General features: G+C 39.4%; 1 protein-coding gene across 1 annotated transcript in view; it reads right to left on the minus strand.

Moving 5' to 3' along the window:
- Positions 1-2256: 2256 nt before the first annotated feature.
- Positions 2257-22369, minus strand: part of LOC117490943 (desmoglein-2-like) — a 31976-nt gene continuing 11863 nt past the window's right edge. Inside the window, exons 2-13 of the mRNA XM_034140728.1 lie at positions 13091-13246; positions 12701-12743; positions 11739-11908; positions 11485-11619; positions 10510-10695; positions 9278-9482; positions 9016-9193; positions 8488-8630; positions 6134-6355; positions 5592-5710; positions 4551-4829; positions 2257-3111 (exon numbers count right to left, since the gene is read on the minus strand). Coding sequence (XP_033996619.1) covers positions 2257-3111; positions 4551-4829; positions 5592-5710; positions 6134-6355; positions 8488-8630; positions 9016-9193; positions 9278-9482; positions 10510-10695; positions 11485-11619; positions 11739-11908; positions 12701-12743; positions 13091-13246 — 2691 coding nt within the window. The remainder of the gene's footprint in view (positions 3112-4550; positions 4830-5591; positions 5711-6133; positions 6356-8487; positions 8631-9015; positions 9194-9277; positions 9483-10509; positions 10696-11484; positions 11620-11738; positions 11909-12700; positions 12744-13090; positions 13247-22369) is intronic.

Below are 22369 nucleotides of genomic sequence, written 5' to 3' on the forward strand. Positions count from 1 at the left end.
ACCTCTCCGCCTCTTCCAAGGAACGAGGGGACCGTGTGGCAGAGTTTCAGTTTCAGTTACTTTCGCCGGTCAAGATGTCCGTTAAAGTTTAAATCTTCCGGACAAAATTAGAAAAGTGCCGGTCAAAGGTCTTCTTTGTTATTTATTGAGCTTTAAAACAAATGAATAACGACTCTATATAATAAAACACGGAGGACGGAGATCTCTTTTTCTCCCCCTCTTCTGACAGCCCAGCAGGTGCTCAGAGCACGGCTCACCTCTCCTGCAGGGGGGCGTGGTCAGCAGAATCAGACCCGTAGACAGCAAACAGCACATAGAGCGAAATGAGGCATGGCTAAAATGCATGATCTGTTTGGTATTTTGAAAACAGAAACGTATAAATATACCTTATATAGGTATGGCCCTACAATATATCATTTAAATATAGCATGATAGGTCCACTTTAAAGCAACAGGAGGGGATTTAGGAAGGGTGGAGTAAAATGCCAGAGCATCTGTCAGAAACATTATGTAAGGTGGCACAAAGACAAGTTCAAACCAATCACAGGAATAATTTATCAGCACTACTCTTTACAATAAACCCTCTTCAACACTGACTGAAACAGAACATTTCCAAAATAGCACCAGTAATGACTCAAAATCAACCAAAATCTACATAATGAACTTACCAAACAAATTGCCCAATTTTGTGTTACAGTACAGCTACAACCTAGGACATTGGTTTTAATGTATAATTTCCAGTAATTACACTCCACCAGACCTTGTAAACTCGACGGTGACTGCAAACCATAAGCCTTTGAATATCAACATGTTTCCTGCGTCCATATACCCTCTTAGAATACATTAACCTATGCTAATCAGTTCAAGCATTTAAACATTTTAAAAACAGATACTTTGCTCTGCTGTCTTCTAGTGTGTTGTGTGCTACCATCTAGTGCTTGAAAAGACAACTGGAATCAGATGATGTGTAATCTGAAACCTTTTCCTGCATTTCGTCACTCATTAAGGCTAGCTGACAAAAACTAAACAAAAAAGACATTAAAAGAATATATTTTTGAATTATCCATTTGATATTTAAACTTTTTAACTGCCATCATTAATGTCTTTTTTTCACTCAAACAAGATTTTTTACAAAAGTAAGTGGGCAACAGCAACATTTAAAGTGTGTTTGCCTATGAAATGTTTCAGCGAATCCCAGTTTACATGTAACATTCAACTGCTGTTGCTTCTGATAGCTGATTCTCAACTCCTGCACTGACAAGGTAGCCGACTTTCCGCAGTTGAAAGAGGAAAAGCAGTGGAAAGCACCTGGTACTAAAAGTGAGTCAAGTCGAAACAAGTCTAGCCGTACCATGTGGTGGAAATGCAGCTTCAGTACATTAGTGTGCAGAAGTGAGATGTTTTAACATTTAAACATTACATTTGAACATACAGTATACATACAATTACGAAAGAATAAACATAAAATAATATGCATTGTATTAGGTTTTAGCCTTAATAAGATCTAAGAATAAAACATATTTATACTTTAAAAGAAGTGTATAGAACACATTTCTTTTTTTTTCTAAATTATTTAATGTGCATTTAACTTTGCAGTTTCCTTTTGAATAAGGTAATTTCAACACAATAACTGTCATCATTTTCAACTGTTCTGTTACTGTATTATATTACTGGGAGGGCATCCTTTAATTACTAATAGATTATTAACCATAACTCTAATCTGCCTCATCTAATTTCTCGAATCAGTCTAATGGAAACTGTACAGAATGGAGCATCTTTAGCAGCGTCTCATGTTAGCATGAACCTCATGAATCATCTATTTTTTTAATGTAGTACTGGCATCAGCACAGGATTCATTTTTGTTGTTTCAACCTGTCTAAGAGTTCTCAGTGAGGCTGAACTTTGACACAACCACGTTCTAAGCTAAATGCTAACATCAGCAAGCTAACATGCTGAACGTGACTTTAATGTTTATGTTTAGCAGGTGTCATTTTTACCTTGTTCATAATCTTAGTTTAGTATGCCAATGTGTTAGAATTAGCTAATTAGAACTAAACAATGAGTCTGATGGGAAAGTAGTAGTGGAACACGTTCAAACTGATGAAACTGCAACATGAAGCTTGGCTAAAAAGTAACATGAATACATGGCTGACTCTATAAAATGACAATGTTTGCTTGTGTTCCTGTGTAAGTTCCACACTATAAGAAAGGAGTCTGTTGATATCCTCTTCAGATCTAAAACTGATGTATCCGACTATTAGTATCCCAACATTAAACTGCTTTGTCCTGACTCCACCTTCTGATTATAAGACACATCCTGCTGACACCCATCTTCTTTCCTGGGACATGAGACCTTCGCCATGTCCCCTCTCCCTGGTCCTACTCTGCCACTCTGTCGCCTCTTGTTTGTACCAAGAGGTAGGGACCCAGCAGTGTTCCCCTCGTACAGAATCATGGTCTGCAGGCTGCTGACAGGAACTTCAGCCAGCAGCATGGTGCTCTGCAGCTGTGGTTGAACTATGTAGTTCATCGGCTGCATCACAGTGGAGCTGATGTAGTAGACAGGCTGCTGCTGCTGCTGTGGTACGATTACCTGAACAGGAGAGGGCAGCAAGCTAACAGGACTAACAAGAGGTGACTGAGGCTGCCATTGGATGCTGTGTGACGACAGCCTATGCTGACTGCTGGAAGCTGTTCCATTGAATCCCATGACACTGTTGGATGTTTGCCCATGCATGCTGCCGGTGGAAGCTCGGTGAGATCTCACGACATCCGTGGACTGACTGATACCGACATCTTGATTGCGCTCTAGACTCTTGCCACATAAGTTGTTGGCTTTAATCTCCAATGAGAGCCCTGCTACGTGGTCAATTGTATCCACCTCTGGGGGGACAATGCTTTGATGTATCAGAGTTGTTGGAGGTTTCGGTGGAGAACAGATCTCAGCCAGGGTCTTGAACTTTGATTCGAGGTCATCGAGGAAGTGCAGATCATTGTCAGACTCCAGGGGGCTGCAGCAGCTCACTGAGCCAGCAGAGGAGCCCCGACCCTCGTAGTCATACTCCAAAAGACAATCACTCGCTGCCTGCTTTTCTGCTATACAGCTCGCCTTCTGCAGACATTAACACAAACACAATGAAAGGCATTTTACTCTTGTCACCGACAATTGCAAGAATAAAGATTCAGTAAGGATCACATCCACCAAAGCTGGAACAATCTGCACATATAAAATTATGCTCAAGGCAACATTTTGGAAACAATAATTACTCACTATGACAGCAACATGTGTGTCTGATCAGGTAATTTAATACCTAAAAATCTACCAGCTGTAACTATCAAAGCTGAGAGGCATGGCTGACGTAGCTTGATAGAATGAATGCATCTTTTTTTTTTTACATTTATTTAACCGCGTAGGGCTAAATAACAAAACATGCCATCGGAATAGAATAAAAAAAAATAGACACATTGAAAGTGTAAGAAAGACCTGAAATACAGCATTATTTTATTAATTGAAATCTACTATGTCAAGAATGGAAACATTTCAGAATTTATACACATAATTTTTACTTACATTTTGCCTCTTATTCTTCTACATTACAAAAAAATCAATGTTGCTTTTCATAATTTCCCACTTATTGCATTGTCTGTCAATCTGCCAAATATAACTACAAAACAGAAAGGCCGATGTGATGTACTGTGTTTCTGTATTGCCCTGAAAAATAACTCACAGGCTCATCTTGTTTGGTTCTGTGTTTTTTATACAACTTGGCAACTGTTCTTGGAGTTTTGTTTGACACAGGATACCATAGTACTCAACAAGCAAACTGCTGAGACATGGAAAAATGTTGTCTGGGCAAAATACACACCACCACACCAAATGATTACCTAAATTGTATGACAGTTTACAGAAGACCATCTGGATAAAACTGTTGTTTCTCCTGACCTGATGGATGGAGAGACCCGGATGCAGCATTGGAGGTGGGACCCCGTTTAATCATAGGAAAGTTGCTCAGTGGCACATGAAGCCAAAATGGCCTGACTCTCAAGAGCAAAAGTACCATATCTGGGCCCATAGAGCGTGCACGCTTGCCTTTCCCATAAGCCCCTCCTCCAATCAGCAAACTGATGGCCGGTGTTGGCTCAGTCAAATGAATGGACGAGGGAAAACAACTCTGGATTTGGCTTTTAGTGCATTAAACAAAGTTTGGGACCTAATGATTTAAATAAGGGGTATTCCAGTGTTCTGACTCTGAAGTTGATTTACCTGAAAAAAATTATGAGCTGATTTACAGATTTCCATTTCCCAATGTAAGACAATGGGAACAATTATTTTGCAGCCCAATGACGTCAAAGACAGACACCGAAGTTATAGTAACACCGTTTGGCCACTAAAAAGATATTGCTTCAACGCTCGGCGCACTTCCTAGGGGATTGGACCTGACTGACTGCGATGTTAAGTAAAACCGCAATGTTCTCACATAGCAGCAACTACTTTGCTTATATTACAAACAAACTAATGCAAGTAAGAAAAATATTGAAGCAGTTTCTTACCTCAGAGTAGTACTGATGCAGAAACACATCAGAGAGGGCAATGCCATCCAATGCTTCATTCTGAAACATTGAGTATTCCTCCCTCTGGCTCTCCAAGAGCCTGCTGTCCCGGTGGCCCATGTCGACCCAGCATGAAGAATTATATGTTTTGTTAGCTGTGCCCATCTTCACAAAGGACATTGCAGTGTTTGCTGTGGTGTTGAAATCTGCGTTGCTGGCCCATACAGAATATATGGCAGGATGCGACCTATGAACTGGAGATCTGAGCAGAGGGACATCCTGAAGCACAGAGATTGGAAAGAGACATATATATTTAAATCAGAGACACACACCTGCACTGCCACCTTCACATGGCTGTAAAGTGACAGTGGCTTTAGGCTGGAATGGATTATAGATACTGTTGTAAGGGTTCTGGTATGAACAAATCTAATTTATCTTTGGTACATTTTTTAGCACTTCAGCAAGGAATAGTTGAGTCTTTGTGTGCTCTATTTTCACCTTGTTCTCGCCCCGGCACTCTATATGATACACCATCAAGTGTTCTTTGGTGTCAAAAGGAAGATCAGTAAAAGTACCAGATGCTCCTTTACACGAGCAGGTCATCAGTAAGAGACCTACAACTAAAAGAAAAAGAAGGCAAACCTTTACATTTCACACACAAAAATAAAAAAAATATTCTCTTCTGCTACTCAAATGATTATCTAGCCATGTTATGTTATATGCTGGAAAATTACAAAGAATAAAATCAAAACGATCATAGATGGACACCGCACATACCGAATATTTTTGATGATGAATCAACCATATAAAACCCTAAGCCTAACCCTAAACTAATAAATGTACATACTGGTTTGACCACAGTCCAGTAGGCATACATTTTATGTCACGCTAACACAACTGTTACTCACCAAGCAGTAAGAAAAATCCAAGGATCGGTGCACCAACTCCCAGTCCTCCAAATGTAGAGGAGGATTCCTTGAGAAAAGCTGCTCTACCATCTAAATCTGCTGTGCAAGTTTCTCCTTTCTCACAGGAGCACACGTGCAGGTCCAGGTACTGAGGGTCTGGGCAGACGAGGCCCTGCTGGTCCTCGATAATGAAGACAACCTGGTAGTGACCCGGCCAGAGTGCTTTCAGAGTCCTGAGGGACGTACTGGTACCTGAGCGCAAGAAAGAGGGTTACTGTTCCAGTGCAGAAGAAGCTAGTGGATGTTTAGATTTTCATTCTGCCTTTTCTTACGTTGACGGAACTTTTTTGTCATGAACATTGGTTTTGTCTATTCAATGTTAAAGCACTAGATGGAAATTGACCCCAAACAAATGCCAAACAATAGAGGACATGGAACCAATGGCAGCCCTACTGAGTTCTGCAAACATGTCTGAAATATTTTCTCTCCCCCTGAAACAGATCAACTAACTGATATTGAAAAGGAATCCACAATCAAAATGTGCCCTTTTCATCAAACATTTGCAGCCGCCATCCCTTGTCAGTACTGTCTTCTGAAAGTGATTTGAGATTAAACCATTGGTTCAAGGGTAGATAGCAAAACTAACTTGTGATAAATAAAAACAAGGTATCATACCATTTAAAGGTTCAACCCTCCACTCCCCCTGGCTTTTCCCAGACACAACAAGGAAGTTGAAAGGGGCTGAGTTTGGGTCTCCATCGGAATCCACTGCCGTGACGGTAAGTATTTCAGTGTCCGAGCAGATGTGCTCTTTTTGCTTGGTCAGTGTTGGGCAGTTATCATTTACATCTCCCACCTGCAATGCTATTGTTCCGGTGCTCATCTTAGGAGGGTTGTCTGTGGGAATCAGGAAACACTAATTCAGTTCAGAAAGAGGAACAATCCTTGTGAAATCTTCCTAGAGTAAACTAGAGTTAAGTTTAGAAGTGTCTAAAAGTATCATATAGACCCCTTTTCTGTATGTAAAAATAATGATATGTTATTTTGGGCGGAGCATTTTGAAGAGTTTAGTTGGCTTGTGTTTCGACAATGGCTCAATATACAAGGTCTCTCTCTCTGGGGGCCATGAGTATTACTTGAGGAGGGACACATTAACTAACAGTACGAGATTGGCTCACACCTAACATTGCACGCTCAGTGGGACAACTTTTACTTGTGGTTGAATGGCTAGACATTTACAGACCAAAACAGTGAAACCAAGCGTGTATAGTCAAAAGAGTCTTTAGGTGTCTATAACAATCACTAGGACACTTTCACAGTATTCTCTGTATTTTGTCTCTGGCCATACAACTACAATTCAAACAACTAACATTCTTTGAACTAGTGATCGTGAAACTAACACTCGTACAACTGCCAATATACAACTAGTTAATAATAGCTAATAACTGGCTAAGATAGAAATCACCTAAAATAATCAGATTTAGATTCCCATTTTCTGATTGGATAGGAATGACAAAACTTTGGACACATATCCATACCCACAACAGACAGTATTTGATCTGATATCAACTTTGCACAACAAACAAAGAATTTCGCTGAATGCCACAGTCCAATCGTTGCTTAGTAATTAATTAAACAATACTTCTCTTCTTTTTAACAGCTAGTGTATTATAACAAGTTAGATCCATTACTCCTTCTTTTCTTGCACCCAATAAAAAGGAAGGTGACATTTTCTATGTGTAACTTCATCCTTTAAGTCTGAGGTGATCACTGTTTGCCTCCAGTATTTCCTGTGTTTCCTTGCTACCAGCTACTACTGTAACATTATCCCAGTGATTCAGGCTGTGATCAGTAGTAGTGGCACAACTTTCCCATGACACTGCTACAGTATATAGTTGTTGATATATGTATTGTTAATAGGGCTTAAAACAATTCAAGCAGTGACCTTTATTCTTCACTTCTGGCCATCGCATTACACTTGTACAGCTTAAAGGAAGTAGCTGATCCCAAGCTCTTAATGTTCTTTGCATCCACAAACTTCAAAAGCTCAAAAACCCCAAACCTATTGAGCTCAGCTTTCTAAATGTAAGACTAACCCCACTGCGAGGTGGACGAAAAAGGTAAAATGTTACTTAAAGGGGACCTATCATGCAAAATGCACTTTTGTGCGTCTTTTCTACATGAATATGTGTCCCCGGTGTTCCAGGGAACTCACCAAGTGTCAGAAAACACAACCCTCTCTATTTTCCTCCATACCCAAATCTCTAAAAAAGGGGCTGCAACGGATCTGATAAAAACTGATCCAGATTTGAACACTATCCTGACGTCAGGACAGTGGCGCTACGGCTATTGGGCCAACTCCACCAATCAGGAGGAGACAGCCACGGCCGTTGCCGTTCGAAAGCGCTGGAGACGCTGTAGTACATATGCCAGGCCAGTAGATGGTGCTGTTCTCACTGAATCTGCCCTTGCTAAAACAGAGCTAGAAATGGTCAAATTGAGCAAAATGAGGCATGGCTAAAATGCATGATCTGTTTGGTATTTTGAAAAAAAAAAAGTATAAATATGCCTTATATAGGTATGGTCCTACACTATATTATTCAAATATAGCATGATAGGTCCACTTTAAGCAAACTTTCAAGTATCAGCATTCTGCTTAGCGGCCCAGTTCAGAATCATTTACAGTATATCATAAATATTGAGGCACTTCATCAATTGAATGTAGCTGCTTACGAAGAAGGAGTTTTTTCTCCTATATTTATATAGCTGGGTAGCTTGTGAATATAAAAATGAAATAAATAAAGTTTTATCTTAACCTATAATTATTCATGATAACTGATTTGTTGACTACCTTTTGTATTATTAGCCTGCATCTTAATATCCGCTTCTGAGGAGTAGAAGTGTAAAGTAGCAGGAAATGGATATACTAAAGTAACGCAAGTACCTCAAGGTCTTATAAGTAAACTACCTCAGTACATGATTTTACTAATCATCAACCACTGCATCTACTTTCCATAAACAGAGCTTACCTTCAGTCATACTCAGTATTTTAGCATAGTAAGTTCCATTAACCAAGTACGGGGACTCTCTGTCTGGGGCCTTCTGAAGTCTAATCTCTGCTGTCTCTGAGTCAATCAGCAGCCAGTTCTCCGGATCGTAGCCTTTGGCATATCTGTGGGAAGAGAATTGGTCAAAGTTTACTTTTCACAAACAACAATCAAATCACCTCACAGATTTATTTTTGATGCCTTTCAATATCCACAATACCAGACTATTTATTATGCGAGAAAAATATGTAATATTTATTTAGAATGTTAGACATAGAGTTTAAGTTGAATGCACTTTCATTGAGTCCAGTAACCTGCTTCAGTTATATAAGAAGATACTGTATATAACACACTGTTGCCTTACTGTTGCCTTACTGTTGGCTAAAGGGTGTATAATGACAACAGTAAAATATAGAATATTTGTTATAAGTTAATTGAAAAGTCAGCCAGGGAAATGTTTCACCACAATGATGTTGATTTCATTTAGGGGAGAAGATGAGTTGGTCTCACCGAACATTTTTAGCAGGCTTTTCAGTGTCAACGTCAGTGGCTGTGTAGACAGCGATCACCTCCTTCAGTGGATTCTCCTTCGGGTTCTCAGACACAGAGACAGGCTTCACTGAGGGTTTAAAGGCGACCCCTTCAATCTCATTCAATACTGCGATGTTCACGGGGTAAAGTTTAAAGCCTTTTGTTGGCCTCTTTTTCTTGAATTGCGTTTTAGCATCAGTCCCTGCTCCTGCCCCAGTTGCCCCAGTTGCACCAGTTGCACCAGTTGCCCCAGTTGCACCTCCTCCTCCACCTCCACCCGCACCCGCACCCGCACCCGCACCTCCTCCACCTCCACCTCCTCCTCCACCTCCGGCACCTCCTCCTCCTTGACCCCCCTCATCACCACCCCAATCCCCTTCATTTGGGGCAACATTGGAAACTGCAACTCCCAGGTGGATATCAGGATTTGCCTCAAAATCAACAGGCTGTAAGGCAAAGAGATTGCAGTCACATCAGTTTAAACCAACAGGTTACTGTTTAACATGTCCTACTGAAAATAAATGAATACATTTTACATAAAAGATATTATGTGGCACAGACATGACAACAAAGTTGGCAAAGCATTTCCAGATATGTTGTCTTAAATAGAGAGACCATGGTCCCAAGGGGATCCTTGGAGACACTTCTGGGGTGCGTCCAAATTACTGTTTGATACATTCTAAACAAATACAATTCAAGCTTTTGGATGTCTTTACATGAAGATGTGTGCTGGTAGAAACTTTGCTTTTAAAGACAGTGATTTATTCTTCTTTTTCTATATGAATTTTTTCAAGGTTATTTGATAATAATTTTCCTGGTTAATTAAAAGGATTACTGTATAAGGATTTATGGTGTTGAAATTGACACAATGTATTATTATTTTGTAATTCATCTTATAAAAGTTTCCTGCGTCAACTAATTTTCCGAAAATGCAACAAGCAGATTTGTTTAAAAAAAGGCTATTCAAAATAAAACGAAAAGTTGTTATTTACTTTAAATCTTCAAAATGTAGAAAAGGTAAGGATAACAAGTGTTTATCCTTACCTGCACACAATGTACAACAATATCTGTTTCTTTTTTTATTACTGCCGATTTTTATTCCATATTTTATTCTATTTGATTCCATTCCATTTCTATGTAAATACTGTTATATTTTACGATATTTTTTATTATTTTTAATATTTTTCTAGTTCTCTATCTGTGTTTCAAATGTTTGTTTTACTTTTATGTATGCACCAAGACATCAAGTCAAATTCCTCGTACGTGTCAATCTACCTGGTAATAAACCTGTTTCTGATTCTGATCTCAGAAAGAGAAAGCAGTTAAAGAAAACACATTTTCTTAATTACTAAATGAGTCTTAATGGATAAATGGCTGGCCTAAGCTTTCTCATCTTACCCTGCAACTAATTAATATAAAAACATTTCCTTTAAACTTTGATTATACACATACTGCAGTATAGTTCAGATCTACCTTTACAAGCAACAGAATCCCTTCGTTGGTGTGGGGATCAGTCTTTATGCTGAATATCCCGTCTTCATTTCCAGTGACAATATCAAAAACAGCCAGCCAGTTGTCAGTTCTCTCCTCATCAGCATCCAGCGTTTTAAACCTCATGACCTCCACATCGGCTGTGTTCTCCACAATGCTACATGCATACTACACAGGAGACAATTTTCATTGTACACATATTGATTTTAAAAGCTTAAAGTAAATATGATTTGCTTATTGGCTTTTCGGCAAAAGATATATGAGAGATGATTGATATAACTATCATGTCTCTTTTTTATGAGAGCCAAGAGCCAGTTAGCTTAGCTGAGCACAAAGACTGGAAACAGGGGCAAACAGCTAGCATTGCCTTGCAGCAAATCTAAAGTCACTATTTTCCATGCTAAAATTATAATTTGTAAAAAACATTCCTAGGCTACCATAACAGACTCTAGGTTAAATTACTGCTACCACTGCTACTATTTCTTACTGCTAAGAAAAAGTCAGAATTGTTTATATATTAAACAAATTAGATAAAGAAAGAAAATGAGTTAGCCTTTGAGGCAAAATGTGTATCCAGAGCGATGGATTTCCGGGGGATTATATTATCCTTTGGGAAGCTAAATGTTAGTTGATTACAGCTGTTTCCAATCTGTGTGCTAAGATAAGTTAAGCTAACTAGCTGCTGGCTGTAGCTTCATATAGGCAAAAACGCAGACATGAGAGTGGCATCAATGTGAACATCTACATCTTTTCAGACACGTCAAAACACTTTAGGTACATTACAGCTACACAGAGCTGTTTTATATTCAGGCAGAGGGGCAGTTATTTTACGTTAGCATCGGGGAAGGTACAGTATGGTTATTCACATTATAAAGGGCTGTTTTTAAACCTTTACACAAAGGTTTCAAGTCAATGACATGGTTTAGTTCATTATCACAAGATGTTCTTTGTTGATACCTCGTATTTTTCCAGCTTGGGTGGGTTATCATTTATATCCAGTACTCGGATATATATAGTTGCGGTGGCTGTGTTGCCTCTTGGAGCTCCGTCCATATCAATTCCTTTCACTGTTAGAATATAGGAGCTTTGTTTCTGTGAAAAATGGAGAGACCAACACAGCTTTATCATATAGCAACAATCTTATCAACCCTACAAACGTATAGTAGTCATACAGCGTGAGACAGACATATGATATATGTCATCTGTCTGACCTCTCTGTCTGTGGTGTTTTCTTTGACGTAGATGGTTCCACTTTCTCTGTCTATGTAGAAGAGGTCTCTGCCATCAGAGGGCTCCTGCTTCTCAATACTGTAGGCAATCTTTGAATGGTAATAGTTAGCCTTGTCTGCATCAGTAGCTTTTACAACGCCAACCAGAGTGCCTGGACAACAAAAGAAGACAACATTCAGCCGGTTTCATTAACATTGGTTTAATCCTATGCAGGTTTGACAATGAGTCTGTCTGTTAATTAGCATATTTTAGGGTTAAGTTGGTTTTTGACGTCCTGAATTAAGAGCGGGCTGTGGGTTGCTTAAAAAGAAACTTCAGTGATTTGACTTTGGGGCCTCCTTAAATGATGACTCAAATCAGACTTCTTTAAAGTAAAGTCAGTATGTCAAAGTTGACCTTGACCGGGGTACAAAGAGAAAACCATATATAATTTTTTTTTATATAATACAAAATCTAAAGAGACCATTTTTTCATAAATCTTGGATAAGAATCGCAGCTTAAATATGCTTCTCAAAATACCTAGAAAAAGATTGATCCAGAGGAGGTAAACAGTTGCATGTTTCAAATTGTAGAAGGAAATGCCAGATGGTAAAGAAAAGTGTTAATGTCTAAAATATCAGGACTAACCAACTGCAATATTTATTTCATAAAACAGGTGAGAATGCAGCCTGAAAGGGTGATTCAACAGTGTGTTATAGTGTTCACAGAGACGTTATAAAGTGTATACTTCTTTAAAAAGCCAGCGCTGAGATGGGAGAAAACTTGACTTTTAGTTTTTTTTTGCGTCCACTGTTGTCGAATATACTGGAGTGAGTCCCTGAGTGTTGGTGACAGAAACGTTTACCTGCTGGACTGGACTAAATGACTGTAGCTGGAGGTACATCGACAAAAACAGGTGGATTATCGTTCTCGTCCTCCACTTCAAAACTCAGATCTATTTTGCCTTCAGCCACACTGCCGTTGCTAAATAAAGCCAATCCAGTCAGCTGTTGAACAGAAATAAACACACACACATGCTGATATGTCTTGAGGTGGCAATTCACTAGATTTCCACAAGTCCACATTGGTGCAGAGCATCGATGAAGAAACTCTTCAGGTTTAAACTTTAGTAAAAGTAATAAAACCTACACAAACTCTGATAACGGTTTTAGATCTGTTCACATGCCTCTGCCATTAACCACTCTTGCTGTTCTGTGTATAACTGGGAAATGTCTTTAGAAAGACTGTGGTGGGAAGAAGGGACGCTTAAATAAAATCCTCTTCATTCAATAACAATAATTATTCATTTTTAGTTGATTTATTAGTGAGTAGATGGGTTGAGTTGTGTTCTCACAATATAAGTTTCCTTCTCCTCTCGGTCCAGTGTTCCTTGGATATACACCAGGCCAGTGTGCTGATCCACAGTAAACCGGTTCAGTGGTTCTTCGTTGGCCCCGGGCCCCTGCAGAGTGTAGTGCAGGATCTTGTTCTTATCATAGTCTGATCTGATCTGAGAATGATCATAAATACAAAAAAGATGAAAATCTATTTAACGTCACACATTGTCAATTTGATTTAATACAAACTTCGGTAAGACCTATTAAAGTCAGAACTTCTGTATTTAAAAATGTTTGGAAATCATGATGTTTATCACCACAACTTGTAGAAAACTGATGTTCTTTTCAAACAAAATAATTGTTTTATTTGAAGTGTTGTTTATGCATTATAATGATAACTCAATGAGATCAGAAACATTTCATCTGATGAAATTCAATTCTAAGAAAAAATAGCAGTGAATTCATTGTCTGTCAATGGCTTAAAGGTGGGGTAGGTAATTTTGGAGAAACCAGCTCGAGTGAGCTAGAATTTGAAAATACACAGCCGGAAAAAATCTGCCACTTCCTTACAGAGCCCCTCCTCCAACACACACGAACGCGCACATGACCAATGAGGGCACGAGATAAGTTTGTGCACAGATGGAAGGCTGACAGGCAGGTAGGCCATCCAGTTATTTTAGCCGGGCCGGCTAAAATGATTGGTCGTGCTTTTTACAGTACTACGGCTTCCACAGATGACATTTTTTTATGGATTTTTTGTCAAAGCACTTAAGATATTCATTGCTATCGGGATGTTAAGAGCATTCCATGCAATATAACAAAAAGTGTATCTCGAGCCGGTTTCTCAAACTTACCTACCCCACCTTTAAGTATTTCCGGGTAGATGAAACATACCTTGGTAATGTGTAAAGTTTGCAATAAAACTTAGTAGTTCCACAAATGTGTTTTACCATTTGAAATGCCATCCACGGCAAAACAAAGAATCCCTAAACTCTGCATGTCCAAAACACCAAAGCCACCAGCCTGCACGCAAATGACTTTAATTGAAACAAAGAGCTAAAAAATGACAAAAAAGTCGAAAATAAAAAAAAATCACATCCCCAATAACCAACCACATAGAGTGGCGAAGTCCCTCCCCTTCCGGTGGACCTCCATGGGACCTTATTTCGGAAAAATTATGTATTGAAGTCAAGGGAGAGAGAAAGATTATCTTTCGATCCCGTTTGAATTGTGCCACGAATTACACATATGATGTTTGTCAATTTAAAAGATAATTTTGCAAGTCAAAAAAAAAAAAAATGTGTCATAAAACTGTGAAGTAACACATTTGTTTGTGTGAAACGCTCAATGAACTACATCTCTGGTCAACAACACACGTCACCAAGATGGCCGTCACTACTGTCAAAACGATTGACTACCCTCACTATCACCACAATGAAACACGTCCTGAAGAATGTCATGCAAAGCTGCCTGCCTGCCTTCCTTTGATTCTCTCTGAACTGCCTGGTCGTTTTAATGTTTAATGTCAACCATTTGTGCAGATAGCATGAAGTAGAAAAGATCGCTAGCGTTAGCGTTAGCATTTCTCCCCCGGGCTTAAATTGTGTATTATAGAATGACCACACCGGTGACAGTACTCTTCAAAGGGTTCACGAAATATGACTACTACTCTTACTGTTTAACATTTTGGGTTACTTAATGTTACTTCATGTTAAGGCTAATAAAAATGACAAGGCTGTAATGCTAACTAACGTGCTAGCTACTAGCTAGGTAGCTAACTTGATCAAGCCACTCCTGGTCCTTTCATCAGACGGGAAGCAAAAGAACGAGCAAGACCCATTGCTGGTATGATAACAACCTGGTACTAAGCACACAGGCATCTTGTTAAAGTTATCTTATCTTAGCCAGCGCCATATAGATAGATTCTATCTATATGGCGTTATCTTATCTTAGCTATCTCTATTTTAGTGGAGGAAAACAATTGTGACATCACTTAGGATTTGTAGTCTTTCTAGTTGCGTATATTTCAACAGTTTTACGACAAACTGTGACTTTTTTGACATGGAAATGATTTTTTAAGATTGACAAACATCATATGTGAAATTCATGGCACAATTCAAACGGGATCGAAAGATACGTTTTCTCTCTCCATTGACTTCAATACATTATTTTTCCGAAATAAGGTCCCATGGACCGGAAGTAGATGGGCGTGACTTCGCCACTCTATAGACAAAGACATGACCCAAATAAGTATAGAACTTCCTGGATTCCAAAAAATCATCAAAATGAAATTTGAATTGTCTGGTCCCAAATGTTCTACAGAGAAAGCTCTACCAGAGTTTTACATTTCTGTGATATATATCTGTGTTCCAGCAGAAGGCTTTGTGTGTGTCCTGAAACAACCTGTTTTCAGGCAGATCACACAATAGAGAGATTGTAGCAGAAGGTTTGCAAGAAGCACTCATATCATGGAATTTAACAGAAGATTGTTAAGTGTACATCACCACCAACAACGGGAGTAACATCATCAAAGACCACAAGGTTAAGACCACAGTGTTATGGCCATCAGCTGAGTTTTTTTCCCCAGGGAAATAATTATAATTTGTATTATCATCAATTTAATAAAAGCCTGTGGGTAAGAAGGTAGAGAGCAGCTTCCCATTCAGTTGGAAGAGGAGAAGAGACCTTGCCATTGTGCAGAAAGAGTTAAATATCCCTGCATACCAGCTGATTAGTTAGTCTCTTGTTCTGACCAGGAAAGAACTAGCAAGTCCTCGAGTCAGTGCACAGGCTCAATCAGGTGAGGAACATGTCAAAGTCTTAAAATTGATTTTGAGAATGTATTGATTACTTACAAAGCCCTGATTGGCCTCGCCCAATATCAAAATGTCAATCCTGGATTACCTGAGGGGGGAATTTGCCAACCCCGCCAACAACAACCTGGAATCGCAAGAAGATCTAAGGTTCAAAACAAACATACATCGCTGAAAAAAAGGTGGAGGCACTCAAGTTAAGAGCCATATCAGAGATGGAGGCAATGCTGTCTGAACAGGGCACAGCTAAGTCAGTTGCTTCACAGCTTCATAAAAACATCAACAGTATCATAGTCAGAGCCACAGAACAAAGAAACGCCCTGAAGCTCCTTCAAAAGGACAGCAGCCTCTGCCACACTTTCACAGAAAGAGCGATTTGAAACTGTTAGCTGCTTTCTTCCAGATAGATCCCATCGGTTGCAGTCAGTGAGTCACATGCCCTGCAGTGGTTGAAGGAGTACAAGAATATGTTCCCAAACCTGAAACACCTGTGTGTGTCCCCCATCAGAAAGGGTACTTGGTACCAGTGCGATTATAAATGCCACCGGGCATTTCTCAAGCCATAAGCTGTTGATAGGCATGTGTTTTTGGAACTACACCTCGAGACAATTGGTTAACCTGTTAAGCCCTGAGCCTGTTTTTCAGGTCTCAGGCTCGAAAATGACATTCCCAGAACAAATGACCATATCTTCCCTTCTAAAAGGGTTAAATTAATAATCTTTATTCTCAAAGTAAAGATAAACCTGTGAGTTGGATGTAGAAAAGTCAGAATCAATATAGATGTTTTTTATTTTAAAGAAAATTCAGATTTTACATAGTAAAAAACTGTTAAATTATGTTTTACTTATAGTGAAAACTACCCTTGGATGATGGGTTAGTAGACTAAAAGCTTAAGGAATCCAAAGTACAACATATAGTAAGTACCCTGTATCAAGATTGATGCAAAACAAGTGAAATTTTACCTTTTTAGAGAGATTTAGCCAAGAAAACCCACTTCTGGGGTCATTTGGGTGGATTTGACCTATCTCTGGGCCCCCTTGCTTGATTTTGATGAATGAAATCTCTTTATAACCGCTAGAGCCAATGGAATCGAGGGAAAGTTCTATACACACCAAAACGTTAACAAATAAGGAGTGAGAGTGACGCGTAACCAAAACCGGAAGCTGCATACACTCTGGTGGCTACCATTAGCAGCTAACTTTTTCGCTCCGATTTTTACATAAAAATAGAATTATGGATTATAAATAATTTTTTCAAAGTCACAGTTACATTATTAACCTATGGATCAACAGTTGTAGCCTTTTTTTTTCTTCGTTTTAATGCCATTGAACACGTCTTTTGATCAGATTGACAGCTACGGTGAGATGATCTCCTGTAAAAGCTCCGTAAAGGTACGTGTTGTGATGTCTGTGTTTGCTTCCCCTGTTGCGAGTTCGGATCGCTCAGTGATGATACTATAACTAAATAATCAGTGGAGTCTCAGCTTTAATCGGATATATTGTATGTGCAGCTACGATAAGTAATAAGGGTATCTTTATCTTGAGTTGTGTGCTAAAGTGCTAATTCAGAGGCTTGGTATTACCCTTGTGTTTTGTTTTGGTAAAAATGGTTCATATCTTCAGTTAGCTGAGATTCTTCCCGTTAATCTGGTGCTACACATTAATAGTTTCATAAATGTTAAGAAGCCCTGAGACATTGTCTCGAAAAAAAAACGGTGGGAGGGGTCCAATGGGGGGACCGTTGTCCTTAAGAGGTTAAGACTGACTGGTGGTGACAAACACACCACACACAAAATAAAACACACACAGACACACACACACACGCACACAAACACACAAACTATAATTACACAAATCAACCAACCGCAAACAAAAACTCTTATGAGTTGCTGTTATTGGTCGGGTAAGAGATGCTTTTCACGATGATAGCCTGGAACTTATTTTCAAACCGTTTTTGAAATTACCTGTCACAAACTTTAATAGCAAAAATGCACTTTAATTTATGTTGTTTTGAAAGGTTTCGCTAAGGGTTTTTGTTTGTTGCTTTGAGCGCTGTTTTTGTTAAGGGTATATTTTGTTGAGTTGATGTATAATTGTCGGGTTGGACTAAATACTGTTTTGTTAAATAACACGGTTGTGTTTTACTTCAATAGAAACCACTAATTAAATCAAAAAGAATGTTTTAATTCAGACATATGTTCCAGAATTGTCATAATGGTGTGATTAGTATGCACAGGGAGGCATTGTCTTGATCGAGGAGGCAATGAGTGACTGAATGAGAGACTGTCCTTTTTCCGTTTTCACAAACTGGGAGGTCTGCTACTTGTCAAGGAAGACAAAATCGTGTTGGGCTTAACTGTCGACAAGCACTTACTTGAAAAATCTCAACATTGCAAAAAAGGTACGTATATTTATGTGGATCAACTGGAAAGGGACCAGACCGCCCCAACCTTCTTTGGTTGATTTCTTGGAGGTAACCATATCACCTTTTTTCAACATTTGATGCTAAAAAATAAATTACTTCCACAGTGTATACACATTGTACACCCTTACTGTTTTCTGTCTTTATAAGTTTGGATACTGGCATCCGATATAAAACACAAAGCATAGAATCATACAATATGTTCTTCATTTTTATAGAGACGAAAGACACTTGGTTCACATTGCAGTTGTTTAGGAAACTTTCCAGCAAAAATGTTTGAAGCAACATTTTGAACCGAAGCACTGCTTTATAATTGGATAATATTTATGATCTGTCTCTATAAAACCAGAGTGCCTCACCCTCATGCTGGAGGGCAGCACCATGAGTGTTTGATGGGAACATATCCAAGTAAGGCCTAGATAGCAGAACAAATCTGACATTTATCACATCTTTCTTTGAAGAAGTCAAGCCTGAGCACAAGCACTGCAGCAGCAAAGCCCAACTGTTTTCCTTTCAACTGGCAATGTATTTTCATGTTGCTGTTTCCAACTTGCCAGTGTGTGTGTTTGTGTGTGTATAATTATGTGTTGCTGAAGTAAAAGGAGTAGGATGACTCACAAAGTAACCACATAGTATTTTTCTTCAATTGATCTAACGGTTCCTGCCGAATAACAAACAAGAAAGAAAGGTCATGCAGGTTTTATTCTTATTTTCCTCTTAAAGTGAGTCAGTGTGAGAAAATTATAGACAAATGATTATACCTTCAAGCTTTTAGCCACAGGTTATCTTTAATGTTTTTAACCTGTGACTTTATTCAACAGTTTTTTTTCTTTAATGACCCATGAGTACGACAGCCTTATGACAGCTTCCATTTGATGAAAAAGCTGACTGAATTGTAAGCAGTGGCATGAATCTTGGGCCCAGATTCAACAGGTAACCATAACGGACCGTCTCCACAGCAGCGTTAAAAAAATCTTGGAGGTGGGCGTATCTGAAGCTTGGGGATTTTTTGCGAACAACCAATCACATGAATCTCCCGCCCGCGACATACGAAGCAAAAAAGCCCATAGTAAACTGGATATAAACTCCCCAAAACAGGCGAAAACATACCACTGTCTCTGCCACCTCCCTCCATGCCTGGCTCCTCCGGTTTATATCCCGGTAGGTCTGGTCATAAAGCACCGGGTGATTGATTCGCTACCGCTAATTTCTCCTCCATTTTTTGGAATATGAGGAAATGACCTGCAGTATGTCTCTCCCAGCATACACGCCGTTTGATTGGCTAGAGCTTGAATGGTCAGATTTGCGTACACGGGATTTGATTGGCTGCCGCTTCCACCTCAGCTTCAAAAGTTGAACATTGTTCAACTTTGAATCCTCAAAATCCTCAAAATCTCCGCTCGCCTGCCCACAATGCATTTCGGCGAAAAGTGAGGGAAAGTGACGTCACCCCATTCAAAGTGAATGGGCAGAAGCGTTTCAAGATTTTTTAACGCTGCTGTGGAGACGGCCCGTAAGGCATCTGTAGTTATCTTTTAATTCTGTAGTTTAATAGCGAACTGTATATAACACATTGAAGCTCTACAAAATCTGAAAACTCAGCAAATTTCGCAACTTTGCACCATGAACTGCAATATCTCTGTTTTAGTTTTCAAGACATTTGTTGCAATCCTCCTTTCTCGTTATTACTTTACTGCCACAATCTAGTTAAGGAAAAAATGGTGCGGCTGCGGCTCACGATGGTCGACCACCAATCACCAACTTCTTTTGTTTAACAGCTGCTCAATCCACATTTTAAAATGTCCTTGGGGAAGATACTGCTTCCCAAATGTATTTGTACCTTCAGGGGCGGACTGGCCGATGGGCCGGTACTGAAGTGGGCCGGTCGGACGATGTGGGCCGGTCGGATAACTCACAAGCACCCCCCCCCCCCCCCGTCGACAAAATCCTCGCGGTATGTACTTGCGGCACCGTTGATAATGTATCGTGGTGGGCCGGCGGTACCGAAGTGGGCCGGTCGAGAGTCCCGGGCTGATTTGTAGTCCCAGTCCGCCCCTGGGTACCTTGCATGGCCATCAGATTTTGTCCTGGGTTTACCAAGCTGAGATATACAATATCAATCTTTTGACAAGTCTAACTTTTTTGCCTGATAGTGGTAAAGATCTTTGCTGTTACTCTTAAACACAGAGATAAAGTGATGAGGGGAACTTCTTACCCTGGCAACGGGACCAGCTTTATTGAAATCAAAGTTCTCTTTAACTTTTATTGATGGCAGAATCCAGTCCCTCTTGTGGCGTCTGAGATGTGGGACGCTGAAGGCATGGCCTCCCATCCACAACTGCAAAGAGAGGAGTACATTTGTTACTGCAGAGCTGTTGCTACTACAGATGACCGTTTGTGTCGGTTTTCAGATCTGTTGTTAAACATCACAGCATGCATTGGCATCAAGATATTTTATTTGTTTATAATAACTAAATTATAAGCATTTACCATTTAAAATTTGAATCAAGAAGTGGTGTCAAGGGGTTAAAAAAATGAATCACGTTGATCATAATAATAATCTGTGAAAACATGATTAATCTAATGTCCAGTCTCCAGTCAGGGGACCAAAGTCGCTTTCATTGCCTTTTCACTGCCATAGATTTCATGGTAAACTCCAAACTAGAATGACGGGAGGAAGTTTGGGTCAAACTTTGTAATGCGATTAGTGTGCATTCATTTTTTTTCACGAGTTAAGGTGTCCAAAATAATCGCGAGCATTAATGCACTAATGTTGACAATCAACCAGTACAAAGTTTACGTCACTTTAAGACACAGAGTCACGTCAACATTTGTTAGAAAATGTATGAACAAGTAAGCCCTTATAATACGCAAAGCTTTGTTCAAATAAATATGAACTTTTCCATATCAATCACCCATGGATAGACTTTTCTCGAATGGCTGTTTTTGGTGTTAAAAAAAAACCCGAAGACCCTAACCCCAACAGATTATTTTCTGTTGTTTGCCTTTGTCTTGTGTGGTACACTTGGACAGTGTTCTTGATGTCTTTATTTTCCATAAACCCTAACCCTAAACCCTAGGGTTTAAGTTTTTCTTCACCAAGATGAACGTTTCTTATAATTGTTTTTTTTTAATTTTTTTTTTTTTATATATATATATAGCACCAAATTGCAACTAATCTATATCTACTGTCACTTTTGACATTGAACATGTGCTCTTTTATTAAATAAACTAAATGCTTTCATTTTAAGTTGTGAGTTTAGTGTTTTTGACCCTAAGAAACACTGATGCACTAATCAATAACAATAATCCACACCTTATCTGCTCCAGAGGATTTAAAAAATATATATCCCAATGCCCCCCCCACCCCCCGCACAGGCAGCACCCCCCCAAAGCAGTAAACCTAGAGGAAACACTGAACCACATTCACGCACCCGCAGTCAATGAGTCAGTCTTAACAAATTTGTGTCTAACCCTAAGCCTAATCATAAACCTTACGTTGAGAGGACAATACCAGGAACGTGGCGGGTTCGTTTTCTTCTCCTATCTAAATTACTTTGTTTATTTTGTATTAGTTGAATCTGGTCTAGTTAAGAGGTTCCTTTTGCCTCACCCCTAAATTTGCTTCTGAGAACATTTGTGGTTTCCAAGCTGTTGTCTGTTTCTGGTCGCATAAAACCACTTGCACAAGCAGCCACCGCTACGCATCATGACAACTAAAGGGGAGTTAGGCAGGTAAATCTTTCTTTGGAGGTTGCATAACTTAGCTAACCCTAGCTCCCTTGTCTTTAGGGCTGTATGGGGTAAATGGTGCTGATTGAACCTGAGCATAAACTCATGATACCTTTTGATCTGTTCCAGGGTGAGGTGGCAGTTACCACACATCCAGCTCTGCCAACCTTACCATGATTTTGGGTAATGATATAGTAGGGGAGACAGGTGTTTCGTTTAAGCTTTTATTGACCCTCAGATAAAGCATTGAGTCAGTGATACGTTTCCAGATGTGCAATTTGACACAAGCAATGAAGCATGCAAAATTGGAATAAACACATTCCCCTTAAA

The sequence above is a fragment of the Trematomus bernacchii genome, unplaced genomic scaffold (assembly GCF_902827165.1).
Source record: "Trematomus bernacchii unplaced genomic scaffold, fTreBer1.1, whole genome shotgun sequence".
Classification (NCBI taxonomy): Eukaryota; Metazoa; Chordata; class Actinopteri; order Perciformes; family Nototheniidae; genus Trematomus; species Trematomus bernacchii.